General features: G+C 43.0%; 1 protein-coding gene across 2 annotated transcripts in view; it reads right to left on the bottom strand.

Moving 5' to 3' along the window:
• HERC6 (HECT and RLD domain containing E3 ubiquitin protein ligase family member 6) overlaps positions 1-13508 on the bottom strand; it is a 48810-nt gene extending 35302 nt beyond the window's left edge. The window contains exons 1-6 of one of the 2 annotated variants that reach the window (XM_040966990.1): positions 12876-13508; positions 9561-9720; positions 7269-7345; positions 3652-3879; positions 2156-2250; positions 281-408 (exon numbers count right to left, since the gene is read on the bottom strand). In XM_040966990.1, the coding sequence (XP_040822924.1) occupies positions 281-408; positions 2156-2250; positions 3652-3879; positions 7269-7345; positions 9561-9720; positions 12876-13155 (968 nt within the window). In that variant the 5' untranslated portion in view covers positions 13156-13508. The remainder of the gene's footprint in view (positions 1-280; positions 409-2155; positions 2251-3651; positions 3880-7268; positions 7346-9560; positions 9721-12875) is intronic. The other variant, XM_040966989.1, reaches the window with a different exon arrangement.
• Between the last annotated feature and the right edge of the window lie 799 nt (positions 13509-14307).

Below are 14307 nucleotides of genomic sequence, written 5' to 3'. Positions count from 1 at the left end.
TTCCAGGTTTCCCACGGGGGGAGGGGCGGGGGGGCGGGGGGGCGGGGGGAAGGGTCCCAAAGCTTTGGGCCATCCTCAACTGCTTTCCCGGGCCACAAGCAGGGAGCTGGATGGGAAGTAGGGCTGCCGGGATTAGAACCAGCGCCCATATGGGATCCTGGGGTGTTCAAGGTGAGGACTTTAGCCACTGGGACATGCCGCCGGGCCCTATATGAGTCATTCTTAAGTAACAAAACATGTCACTTTTAAAGCAGCTTCAGAAGTAAATAAAGGCTGTTACCTTCCACAATCTATTTGTGAAACCTGCCCAGCGATTCCTTCCACGAGTTGTGGACCCTTCTTCTCAGCAGTGGAGCTGTATCCCAGCTGTCCAAAACTATTGTCTCCAAATGTGAACACTTTCCCATCCTGTTTTGAAAATAAGGACTCAAATTAGTTTTTGGATTAAAAAAAGGCCACTGAAGTTTATATGTCAAGTTTCATGTACTAGTTAATACTGGAGAAATAAATAAGATGATTCTTTATAATTTCTACTAGCAAATATAGGGTTAACATATCAAACATGTAAAATCCTTGGCATTCCCTTTAAAAACCAGGAACTCTTAGGGTCAGCATTGTGAAATAGCATGTAAAACCACCATCTGCTATGCCAGCAACCCATATATGTGCTGATTTGATACCCAGATGCTTGACTGCCAATCCGGCTTACTGCTAATGAGCCTGGGGAAACAGCAAAAGATCACCCAAGAACTCTGGCCCCTGCATCCACACGAAGTTCCTGGCTTCAGCTTGGCCCAATTCCAGCTGTTGCATTCATTTATGGGAGTAAGCCAGTGATTGGAAGATCTCTCTCTCTCACTCCCTGTCTCTCTTTCTCTCTTTATAACTAAGCCTTACAACTAAAATTAAAAAAAAAAAATAGGAACTCTGAAGATACACTCTATAGCATGGTGAACTATGGATAATCATAATATTAATAACATTTGAAAATTGCTAAGAGTAGATCCTAAAGATTCTCACTACACATGAAGGGATTATTAGGTGAGGTGATACAATGCTATCAGTTCACAATTTGTCTGTGTGTGTGTGTAACCATCACGATACATACTATAAATACATACAATCTTGTATTTGCCATTATACCACAATAAAACCAGGGTTTGGGGAAGAACATGACACAGAGCAAATGCTTGGTGAGTGAATAGATGGAAAAATGAATTGATTCAAGGTAGCACCAATATTTATGCATAAAAGATGATTCAATGACCAAAAACAATTTTTTTCTCCTACCAACTGAAAACAATAAAATCCAGACAACTGCAGTTTTCCTAACTTAAAACATACAACAGAAGTGGAAGCATATATTTTCAAGTCAAACATTTCAACTATACAAGTGGTTCTTAAGTCTGCTTTTTAGGGTTATGTAGAGTTTATCCCCTTGGAACATGGGCAAGAAGGGTAAGAAAATATTAGGAACCCGAGAAATGATTATGCCAAGTACGAAATGGAAGGAAGCATGTTCTAGTCTCTAAAAATGGTTATGAAAAGATGCAAAAATGGTTTTGCTGCTTCTGTGATCATGTTTATCTGCAGAAGTACATTATCCATGAACTAAGAGCACTAGCTCCTACAGTCATCTCATTTAGAAGATAACTAAAACTATTATCAAAGCTGAAAGTAGCTTTGGTGATAAGATCTTGAAAACTCTCATGGTTTAAATTTGATTCATTTCTCATTTTTAGATATTCACAAGATGAACTGATTTACATCTTATGCTTCAGTCTCAATGTTTATGCCCAGCCAAAGTCCATATGGAAACCCTAGCCCTCAGTGTGGTGACATCTGGAGATGAGGCAGTGTGAGTCCCAGGGAAACTCCTCACCCCTTCCTTGAGACGAGGACACAATCAAAAACACCGTGGTTTAGGAATCAGAAAGCTGGGTCTCACAGATACTGAATTTGCTCACAACCTGCCAGCCTCCACAACTATGTGAAACACATTTTTACGTTTATAGGCTACTGTTTGTAGCATGCTGGGTAAAAGAGTCTGACCAGATGTCTTTCTTTCCACCATAATTGGCACCTTAAGTACCTTGTCAATAATGCTTTGGGATTCTAAAAAAAAAAAAAAAAAATAGCAACGCAGGCATATTACCTGAGTGAGCACTGCCGTATGCTCAGAACCACAGCTGATGAAAACCACTCCAAGTGTCTGCAGGGCGCCAATGGAACGAGGCTTGGGGCTTTGTGCTGGCAGAAGAAAGCACAAGAACTGACTCAGACTGCCTGTTTATACTTTTATACTTTCGATACAATTTTAAAGGGCAAGATTGAAGGATAATACAGACAGAACACTGTGCTTCGAAAAAGATCAAAAGCAAGCACCCTTCAGCATCTATTTCCGGAAGTTCTTCTGGAGTGTTTTGGAATAGCTGAGGCTACTGACCTAATAAACTAAGCCTCAAGACCTTCAGCCCTCAGAGTACTGACACTGTGGTGTGTCTTTATTACAAAGTAGGAGCTCTGAAAATAGGGAATAAAAAGTGAGTTCACAGGAGAATCTACCTGTCCATGAGAGGGTTCAATGAAATAAGTGCTCCAATAGGTATAGGCACATATTAGGTGCCAAGTGCATGCTGGGTGAACATACACAATCAAACTGAGGAGGATGGGCTTTTCTGGGAGACTGTCCCGTGGTGAGTCTTGTCTTTAGAGGAACCAAGGTTAGCAATGTTGTTCCTAAACTCTCCTGCACTTGGGATCACCTGTGACATCCTGACTATCCACTGATGCCTTCCCCCAGACATTTTGGTTTAAGTGGCATGGAAACCAACCATCTGAGCTTTTAACGGATCCTGTGGTAGACACCATAATAACCTCCCATCTCGGGCCCAGCGCGGTGGCGCAGTGGTTAAGGTCCTCGCCTTGCACGCCCAGGATAGCCCAAGGCCCTGGGACCCTGCACTCGCATGGGAGACCCAGAAGAGGCTCCTGGCTTCGGATTGGCACAGCACCGGCCTTTGCGCTCACTTGGGGAGTGAATCATTGGACGGAAGATCTTCCTCTCTGTCTCTCCTCTCTGTATATCTGCCTTTCCAAATAAAATAAAATAAAATACATCTTTGAAAAAAAATAACCTCTCACCTTTTAACCCTGGAGCCTGTGCATGTGTTAGGGAATAGGGCAGAGGGGCAATAAAGAGGCATATGGAATAAAAATTACTAGCTAGCTGGCTTTAAAACAGAGAGATTAATCTGGCATAAGCAGGTGGTTCCAGTGTAATCCCAAGGATCCCTTAAGTGAGGAAAAGGAAGCTGGAAAACTCAACATCAGACTAAGTTAATTCTTGAGCAAGAGTTGAGCAAGACTAAGTCAGGAATCACTAGCCTTGAGGAAGGAAGGGCTGTGAATAAGGGAAATATCCAGAAGTTGAAAAGGCAAGAAAACAAAAAGGAATTGGGCTTGTTTCCTAACACTGAGTTTGGGAAAAGTTGTGTCAGCTAGAGGGACCCAGCCTAACACCCCAGAATATTCTCACATGCCATACAGCTTGGGAGCTACTATTTTATCTTGAAGATGGCCCTCTGCTGGGTTTGTGCTTCACTTGGAAAGAAATTATGATTGACTGCAAGAGTGAGGCCAACTCCTTACCAAGGACATGACTCCCGCTGAGGGCCAGCTGACCTGCATTGTTGCTTCCCCAGCCAAATGAAGTCCCAGAGACAGATAGGGCAAAGCTGTGAGCACCTCCGGCTGCCACCTGAGCCATGGGGATCCCCTGCAGGGACTTCACCCTCTGTGGGCTGACTTGCCAGCAGAGCTCCCCGTTCAGGCCCAGCTGACCATGGCTGTTTTTCCCCCAGGAAAACACTTGACTATCTATAAAAAGGAAGAAGAGAATTTCAGAATTGCACACATATGTGAATTTCAAATTCAAGTTGGAACAATCACCCTAACTCCATGTTTTTTTTTTTTTTGGTATGACTATATTAAGGTATAACTGACAGAAATTTAAGGTATTAAATGTGAGGCTGTAGGATACATATACACTGTGAAATGAAGGCCACAGTCAGGTAATCAACATATCTATTACCTTCCATAGTTATCTTGTGTGGTAAAATACTTAACCCCTACTCTCTTGGCAAATTTTGAGTATAGGCAGGGATAACTGTGACACCACTGAAGTATCTTACATAACCAGAACTTGTTTGTCCTATAACTGAAAGTCTGTCCCCTTTGATCAACACCTTCCCAATACCCACACACCTCAGACCCTGGAAACCACGATTCTGTGCTGTTTCTCTAGCTTGGGTGTCTTAGATTCTATGATTAAGTGATATCATGCAATGTTAATGTTTCTCTGTGTCTCACTTCTTTCACCTGTTCCTCCAAGGTCATATTTATCTCAAAGGACAGGATCTCCTACATATCTTTATTTGTGTCTAATTCTACTCATCTTCAAAAAAAAAATAAATAAAAGAGGGACAAAGGCAGAACTGGGATGACTATTCTGAAGAAAGGCCAGGGGATAGGTAGGGTCATCTTCACACTATGTCCCCTCCTCTTTCCTCCAGCTGAGCACAAAGGCTCTTTCAGTTGCCAAGAATGAGAATCTGGGAGCCAGTCTTAACCCTTCTCTTTTACACACTGCCACCCAGCAAGGCCAAAACCTCTACCTTCAAAATTCAGAACCCTATCATTTCTCACCAGTGCACAGATGCCATCTTAGGCAAGTCATCAGCTTTTTCTCTCCAGGAAAACGACAAAAGCCTGTGTCACTGGTCTTTCAGATTCCACCTTTGCCCAAGAATTTCATTCTCCAAAGAGCAGCTAGAGTGACCTTTTAGACAATTCAGGCCCAGGGCTGATACAGTATGTTAAGCTACCACCTGAGATTCCTGGATCCCATATCTGAACCCTTGTTTCAGACCTAGCCACTCTGTTTCCAATCCAGATCTCCACTAATATGCCTAGGAAGACAGTAGTACTCAGGCTCCCGCCAATCACATGAGAGACCAGATGGAAATCCAGCCTGCTGGCTTCCAACTGCCCCAGCCCTGAACTTGGCCAGTTGGGGAGTAAACCAGAGGATAGATCTCTACCCGTTTCTCCCTCTTTCAGTCACCCTGTCTTTCAAATAAATAAAGTTGTAAAACGTAAAATAATAAATAAATAAAGATATCAGCACAGCTCACAAATCCCAATTCCCATTACTCTGATCTTTATTTCCGGATCTCTTTTCCTCCTAGTTCATGCCTCTCCAGATCTTATCCATCCCCAGAACACACTGCTGAGCTTGCCCCAAGCTCAGGGGCTTTGTGCCTGTATTGTTCTCCCTTAATTAATATCAGGTCTCCCTCCCTCCCTTCCTTTGGCTCTATTCATGTGTTATCTCATATGAGTACTCCCACTATTTGCTGTAACTTCTATAGGTATGATTTGTGCCTGCTCTCACTCAACTTTCTCAACAGCTGGGGGCAGGTATTTGGCACAGTGATTAAGGATGCTGTTTGGAATGACTGCATCTCTTATCAGAGTGCCTGGCTTTGAATCCTGGTTCTGTTTCCAATTTTAGCTTCCTGTAATGCACACACTGGAAAGCAGTAAGTGATACCAAACTATTTGAGTCTCTGTCATCCATATGGGAGACCCAGATTGATCCAGGCTCCTGGCTTCAGCCTGGCTAAACCACAGCTGTTGCAGGCATTTGGGAAACGAACCCATAAATGGGAGATCTTTTCCTCTCTCTTTCCTCTCTCCTTCTCTCTGTTTGTCTCTTTGTCTAAAAAACAAATAAAGGAAAAAAAGGGAAGAAAACTAAGCAACCTATAAGTCAGGCATTAACATCCTGCAAAGAGAAAAGACTCAATGAAGTTTAGTTGTCAACAAATAGCTAGAAATGGAAAATGGAAGGATTCATATGAGCCATGAACCAAGCAAGTCCTTTACCTAAGGTGTGAGAACCATGCTATGATTCTTATAGTCTATGGGGTCTGGTGGTTAAACACTTAGAGTGGAACACAGCAAGAAAGGTTAAAATTCTACTTCCTATTTCTTAGTGTTTAAGCTTGGTCAAGTTGTTTTAAGTCTGAGTCCAAACTTTCTCATGTCTGAGACGAATTTGCAAGTAATATTTAGCTTCTGTCCTTGTTAGGCAATTATACAAAACAAATAAAACCACACAATAAAGATCACACAGAAGAAGGTGGCCAGTAAATGTTGGCTCTCCATAACTCCTTTGCATAACTACAATGATGCATAGGACATCACCTGGGGAATACACAAAAGTTTCATGTCCTTTGAAGAGGACCAAAGTATGTTACCCCCAATATGACCCATTGTCATAAGGTTTATGGTGAGCTGAAAGCAACCAAGAAACAGATGCAGGGAGAGTTCTCTGCAGGTCTCTTACTATCTTACCTCTTCTTCCCTTCATTTGTGGAGGCATCCACTCTCTCAATTCAGGGAGAGGAGAATGAATATTACTGTAGGAAAGAGTCAGCACTGGGTTGAGTCTGCATAAACAACCCTAACTAAAACAACCTTCCTTTCCCTTGGTTTTCCTAAGCATTTCCTAGTCACTTCCTCCACAGCTCATCATCTCCTGAAGTCCAAATGCCCTTTCTTTGGTTAAAATAGAAGATGAAGTCCAAATGCCCTTTCTTTGGTTAAAATAGAAGACCCCAAGTCAAACGACTTCTTTGATTTCTTTTCTGTGACCTCCTATACTAAAAAACATTTCTAAAAATTGATTGTCTTTCTTCTTGATAGCTTGTCTGTCACGCATTTAATTCATTGCACATAAGAGGGTGTATGAATTGTTGTTTCTTGCTGACATTCTACACTGAGAAATGTGAATGAGGAATTTTAGCATTATATAAATAAATTGTAGAGTTATGAGTTTGACAGTTTGATTTTACCTTCTTTGATTTAAATTTAAAATGACAAATAGTCTGGATTTGCCAGTTGTAGTCAAGTTATTTGGCATAAAGAATGGAAGGCCTGGATATAAAGCCACTACTAAGTTCAGAGTAAACTGCCAGAAGTAGCTGCTTATGGGTGTATAATATGGATTAAGCTCTATTTATAGTATAATAACAACAAAGGGATTTTAAAAATTAAAAACATACATGTCATGAAATCTAGAGAGTTAAAAATATCTAAATGCATTAAAATGAATTCTAATATGTTAGAAATCAATAGTTATCATTTATATTAAACAACATTAATTCTTAATGAGATTCCAAGATTCAAAATGTGTTCTTTACCTGCTGACAATGCCAGGGAATGGTGGTGTCCACAGGAAACTTGTATTATTTTTATTTCACTCAGAGCTTTTATTTTCCTACAATAAAAAGGATTTTAAAAGTTAATTAACCCTTATTTAGGATAAGTTGCCAAACAGAACAGATATTTAAAAGAATCCTGGGAAAGGGTTTCTGGTTTAATAGTTAAGCGGTTAGCATTCCATGTCAGAGAACCTGGGTTTGATACCTACCTCTGGCTCTGACTCTAGCTTTTTGCTAATACAGACCACTGGAGGCAGTAGGTGATGACTGAGTATTTGGGTCCCTGCATGTGGGAAACCTTGACTGAGTTGCCCACTCCTAGCTTTGGTGTAACCCAGTCCCAGGGCACTGGACATTTGGCAAGTAAAGCAGCAAGTAGGAATTCTCTTTCTTTCTCCTTCTCTTTTTTTCTTCTCAAATAAATTTAAAAACAAAAATATTCCAAATAACACATCTGGTATAGGAAAACAACTTTATTTTCTTGTGTTTGTATAGTATCTTTAATTTAGGTCCTTCAAACTGCTTTAAACTATGATATCAACACGTGCAATGCTATAAGGTGACATCTAGTAAATAACACAGAAGTAATTCTTACTGGATATTAAGATGTTACATAAAATACTAACTTTTATCTTATATTTATTGGTCCAGAAGAAAAATTAAAATCTGGATAGCTACATTTCACAAAGTTTTAGAATTCCTCGAACACCAATATCTTTATCACTTAATTTTAAGGGCTGTGAGATAAAGCATCAGGTTGAACAATACAACATTGCCTTTTTCATGAAGTAAAACCAGGCTAATCTGAGTTTGCTATAGCTGAACCCAGTGGAGCTCACAGATGTCAAACAGGTACCATGTTGCACAACTGGATTCTAACCTTGGTCTTTGCATTTCAACTGCCATGCTCATGCTCCCAAGTCACCACGATCTTTCATATGTACTAACGACCAAAAAAATAACAAGAGGCAACTTTCTAGGCTTAAAAGTCCATTCAAGGGCCCTGCGCCGTGGTGCAAGTGGTTAAGGTCCTCACCTTGCACGCCCGGGATCCCATATGGGCGCCGGTTCTATCCCGGCACCCCCGCTTCCCTTCCAGCTCCCTGCCTGTGGCCCGGGAAAGCAGTCGAGGACGGCCCAAAGCTTTGGGACCCTGCGCCCACACGGGAGACCCGGAAGAGGCTCCTGGCTTCAGATTGGCATAGTATCGGCCATTGTGCTCACTTGGGGAGTGAATCATTGGACGGAAGATCTTCCTCTCTGTCTCTCCTCTCTGCATATCCGCCTTTCCAATAAAAAAATAATAAAAATAAATCTTTAAAAAAAAAAAGTCCATTCAAAATGAAGCAATTCATGACCAAACAATCCAGTGCTGACTGCTTCTCATGCCACTTGCCTTGGGTAGCTGTGGATGAGGAATTGTGATGTGGCCCTCACTTTTGCTAAGTGAAATAGCAGGACCTGGTAACCTATAATAAGTCAGTGATGCTGAAAGGAAAATATTTGAAAATATTTCCTCTCCCAACTTGGGTCCCACGTTTAGCAGACTGCAAACTAATTGCCACCAGACACAGTCCCAGGAAAAATGATTACGATTATTCACATGTACAACTCTGGCAGACTAGGCTAGTGTAAAGACTTATACAGAGGGTATTTTGAAAAGTTCACAGAAAATGGAATGCAAAGATGGTAATTTTGATGCACAATATATTTAAAGCCATGTATGTCTTCTTCATAATGTGCATATTCTATGAGATCTTCTCACAATCTGTCTCACATCAATTTGATAGGGAGTTTTGAGGATTTCACTGGCAGATTCTGGAAAGTTTTATTGGTGTTTTTGAAGTAAGAAATGATCAATTGATTTGTAAGAGACACCATAGAGGCTAGATTTTGTCAACTGTATTCTTGGGAGGCTCTGCTTTAATCAGATACAAGAAGTCCAGTCAAGATTTCTTTTTATATCTTCTGTCACTCCAGTGTTTCCCCTAAACATAAGTTTTTCAAGGGCCACAGTTGAACTTCCATGGCTAAGACTAAGCTGCCAGGGCCACACCATCTCATTTCACTAAACTTTCTTTCTTTCCAAGACTCCCACAAAATAGTAAATGGTGCACCTGTTCTCATGCCATCAGCCCTCACCACCCCATAATCCTCAAGTTTAGGGAGTACACTTGTCATTGTCACTTTGTTTCCCGGCATCCTCCATGGTGCCTGGTACCAGAAACTCAAAAACCATGCAGAAAGGAATGAAGGAATGCAAATACTTACAACGGTGTAAATACGGTTTCCTTCAATTCTCCAAGGCCCAGCTGTCCTTCAGAACCTGCTCCCCATGCGAAGACCCTTCCTTTGTGACAGACCGCCAGGGAGTGCTCCTTCCCACAGCTCACCGAGTTGATGTGTAGAGTCTCCAATGCCTGGATTTGTTCTTTGGGAACAAAAACAAAACAGAACAACCCACCCACCCACCACCACAGTAGATTGTTAATTTAGCTACAAGTTAGACAGTACTTTCCTTCTAAAATATGAGTCACCCAGATTCCTTGTCTCCTCCAGGAAGTCTGTCAATTCAGGCCCAACAGTCAAGCCAAATTTCAGTATTTGGAAAAAGCACATGCATGTTATACTCTGTTCACTGGTAATCCAATCCGAAACTGCCAACTAGCTTCTAACTAGAGACTTTGTAATTGAATCCATCAAATATTCTCAACCTCTTGTGTCCTCAGGCATTTCGTACAAGTTTCCCCTTTCCATCCTTTCTCTCTCCTTCTGGTGGAGGTCAGCTTGTAAAGTGTAGTGTGGCCCAGTCAAGCCCTGCCAAGTGTGCTAATAAAGTCTTTAGAATGCTCAAGTACTGGAGGTGACCTTGCATCAGCTGTTATTTAAAAGGACAGGCATTGTGGAAGCAGGGCATCTCTAGGAATTTTTTTTTTCAAGAATTTTTTTTTTAAGATTTATTTTTATTATTTTTTTATTGGAAAGGCGGATATACAGAGAGGAGAGACAGAGAGGAAGATCTTCCGTCCGATGATTCACTCCCCAAGTGAGCGCAACGGCCGATACTATGCCAGTCCGAAGCCAGGAGCCTCTTCCGGGTCTCCCACGCGGGGGTGCAGGGTCCCAAAGCTTTGGGCTGTCCTCGACTGCTTTCCCGGGCCACAGGCAGGGAGCTGGAAGGGAATCGGGGCTGCTGGGATTAGAACCGGCGCCCATATGGGATCCCGGGCGTGCAAGGTGAGGACCTTAACCACTTGCGCCACGGCGCAGGGCCCAGGGCATCTCTAGGGATTTGGAGGCTGGGCCACATGTTTCTTTATGTTGGTAGAGGCAAAACCCAGAGGGGGCAGTGTCCCTTGCTTGGGAGGAAGTTGGCACCATGTCTGCCTCACAGGTGTGACAGGTAGATGTTAGATGCTCTTATAAAGAAGAGTGAAGAAGTATGCATTTCCAGGGTCCAGGAATGTGCCTGCATTATTTTTTATGGTTTTATAATACTTACAGACTCTGATTTTGGTTTGATTTTCATGATTTTACCCTTTTTAGCTACTTACTTTCATACACTTTTAAAGGCAGACAGACCTTTCCTCTATGGTTTATTCCCGAGATGCCCAGAGCATCCCAGGGCTGGGGCAAGCGGAAACCCAGAACTAAGGACTTCAATCAAGTCTCCCACATGGGTAGCAGGAGCCCAGGTTAGCTGAACCATCACCTGTTGTCTCTGAGAGGATGCTTAAGCAGAAAGCTGGGATTGGAAGCAGAGGTAGTAGTCAAACCCAGGCACTCCAAAATGGTACCCAGACATGCCTAGCAGGGTCTTAAGTGTTCCAAGCACCTGTTTGACTATTTCCCTTTAATCTATGCAATGTCAAAATCTTCTCCAAAGGTCCCTACACTCCCAAAAGTAGAACCTGACACAACCTTCCTGGAGAGCAATCAGGAAGCAAATGTTTTGCTGCCTGTCATTTCCACATGGCAGCGATCAAGATATGCACCTGAAGACAGGCCACTTAGATATAGGGATTATTTTGAGCTCAAGGCAATTGGGACTCAATGGGAAGAAGGGTTCTCTGTCCTGTAGCATCAGCTTAAACACAGGTTTTAACATCTCTTTGAGGAAGGTGCCCCCTCTTTTCTGTGCCAGGAAGAGAACATCTTATTTCCCAAGACAAGAAAGCAGCAGCAAGAAGAGCTTACATAAACAACCCTTACAACACAACCTTTATATCTAGTAGGTTCTCCCATGGATTTCTCACTCATTTATCATCATCCCTGGATGCCCAGACCCCTCTTTCCTCTGTTAAACACTTAGGCACCTGAACCTAAGCATCCAGTTGGGTTTCACTCATTTGTTGTGAATTTCCAGTCTGGAAACCCCCTCCTTGTATCCAGCAAAACACTAATAAAACTGTGCGCTTTAGTTTCTGTTCATCTATCTTTTATCAGTTGATTTGCAGGCCCTAGACACAGAACCTAAGATTAGGTTCTTCTTCCACACACCTTGTGAAATTATTTTAAGTTAAATTTTAAAAATTAGCCAAATGTTTGCCTACATGAATGTACTTCAGTCTTATTTACAAAAGTCTCCAGTGAGTAATGACTTAATTTTCACAAACAGAAAAACTGTGATGCTTAGGTTAAGCTACTGCTTTTAATGTTGACATCCCAGATCAGAGCCGTCAGTTCAAGTTCGGGCTATTCTATGTTATCCAGTTCCTTGCTAATGTGCTTGGGAAAGCAGCAGAGAATGGCCCAAGTATTTGGGTCCCAGTTTCCCATATGGCAGACAAGAATGGGATTCTGGGCTCTTGATCCCAGCTTTAGCTCTTTGTGGCCATTTGGGCTGTAAGCCAGGAATGGCAAGCTCTTTCTAATTCTATCCTCTGTCTCTGCCGCTCAGTCCTTTAAATATAATTTAAAATAACATAAAAATTAAATTGTGCTATGAGAGCCTGACATTTATATGAAAATTTAAAATACATTTTTTGCAAAAATTCCATTATATTGAAATTATATTTGCTGAGAATACTACTTGCTGCAAGTGCCAAACTGCTACGATGACATCACTGTCAAAGTTTCAGTACAGAGGCAGGTGAAAGCTAGAAACACCTTCAACATCCAAAGGTAACGTCCAAATGCTGGGCACTGTCTGGGTGCTGAATGTAGGGGCTGCTTCTTTTTTTCCCCGTTCCTGCAATAATCAGTGTTTGAGGGGAGAGAATACTATATCTAAGTGCGTTCAGAAAGATGACTACTGAGGTAGTCAGTCACAGGTGGCCCGGAAGAGCTCGCCTCCTCCAGCTCGTCCTGCCGGCCCGGGGGAGCCAGGTCCCAATCAGTTTCCCTTCTCAGGGTCGTTTTGAAGAGAAAACGGAAACCGAAAAAAAAAATACGTTCTCAGGGTTGCTTGGAAGAGGAAATGGAAACCGAAACAAATACAAGGCGCGGGCAGAAACGAAAGTGAAGACCAGCTTGCTCGGAGCATCCTAGCCAGCCTCCGCAGCGCTCCCGCACACCTGCGGTCCCAGCACTCTTCAGCTCCACCCATAGCGCCCTCGCCCCCAACACCCAAGCCTGGGGGCTCACCTGGCTGCTTGGCGTGCTTGACACCCTTCCTGCCTAGCTGGCCCCGGCCGTTGTCTCCGCAGGACCACACAGTACCGTCGGTCAGCAGCAGCAAGGAGTGGCGCTCCCCGCTGGCCGCCAGGTGCAGCCTGGAGCCTCTCACCACCCGCCGCTGAGGCTGCTCTCCTGCGCCCCAGTAGAAGTACATCCCTCGCGCGCTCGCAAATGCCCGAGGATCCTGGCGATCAGGTTTCCTGGAAATCTGGAAGTTGCGTGCCGGGGAACTCTCTCTGGACTCCATCTAGCTTCTAACCAGCTCCAGAGCACAGAACCTCACTGGATGACCCTGCCCACTTCTAAGTGCTCAAATGCAGATAGGGCTGGAGGGGCGGAGCACTTCCATCCTAACTAACCAAGTCACTCCGGAGCTGTGCCGCTTTGGGGGAAACAACCCAACAAATCAATGGCTCAGCTAAGTCTGGTATGAGAAATGGGTAACCGGACCTGGCCTTGACTTAACCCATGCTGGCCCCAGCATCCTATATCCCAAAGCTGGTAGGCATACCTGACTGCACTTCAGATCCAGCTCCACGCTCCTGCCTCTGGGAAAGCAGCAGGAGGTAGCCCAAGAGACCAAGAGATCTAGCTCCTTTTGCCTTTAGCCTGATTCAGCTCTGATCTTTCTGGCCATTTGGGAAGTGAACCAGCAGCTGCGGAAGCTCCCACTCCTTCTCCCTCCCCATCTCCCTCCCTTTTTTCTCTGTCTCCCTTTCTTCTTCTACTCCTTTTCCCTCTCTCCCTCTTTATCTCCTTCTCCCTGCCTCTCTTCCTCTCTCCTCCTTTCCCACTCTCCTTCTCCCTCTGCCTTTCAAATAAATCTTTTAAAAAAGGGAGGGGGTGGGGTGTAGCAGAGGAAGGAGGTCTCAGAAAAGCAATCTGATTAGAAAAAAAGGAAGAGAAATTGGGCAGTGAGACAGTAAATCAAATCAGTTAAAATGAGTCAAACATTACTATTTAAAGACTTAGAATAATGCCTATTAGGGTTATCTGCGCATGAAACGCATAAGTTGAAAGAAAATAAAATCCTCACGATATATTTACTTCCTTCTGGAGTAGACAGAACATAAACAGATGAATATACAGTATTAATAGCAGATGGAAACAAGAAGAAAAAGTTTTTTAAAAGCAGCTGTTAGAAGTAGAAGGATTTGATACCTTTGAGAAGCTGTCATAGAAGATTTCTCAGATGAAGTCATTTGAGCAGGGAGTTAGGGGAACACAGGAATCTCTGATTTAACAGCAATTTCACCTTATACTACCATAAATTCTATTTCTGATTAATATTATCTATCAATTAGTGATTGATTGATTGATACAGCCAAAAAACACATAGGAATAGTCCCCATTCACTGCTTCACTCCCCAAATGGCTGGGTGGGATTAGGACAGAGCTG

This window comes from Ochotona curzoniae, unplaced genomic scaffold (genome assembly GCF_017591425.1).
Source record: "Ochotona curzoniae isolate NIBS_2020 unplaced genomic scaffold, NIBS_Ocur_1.0 scaffold_4506, whole genome shotgun sequence".
Lineage (NCBI taxonomy): Eukaryota > Metazoa > Chordata > Mammalia > Lagomorpha > Ochotonidae > Ochotona > Ochotona curzoniae.
Note: the sequence above shows the minus strand (reverse complement) of the source record. Positions and strands in the feature narration are given on the sequence as shown.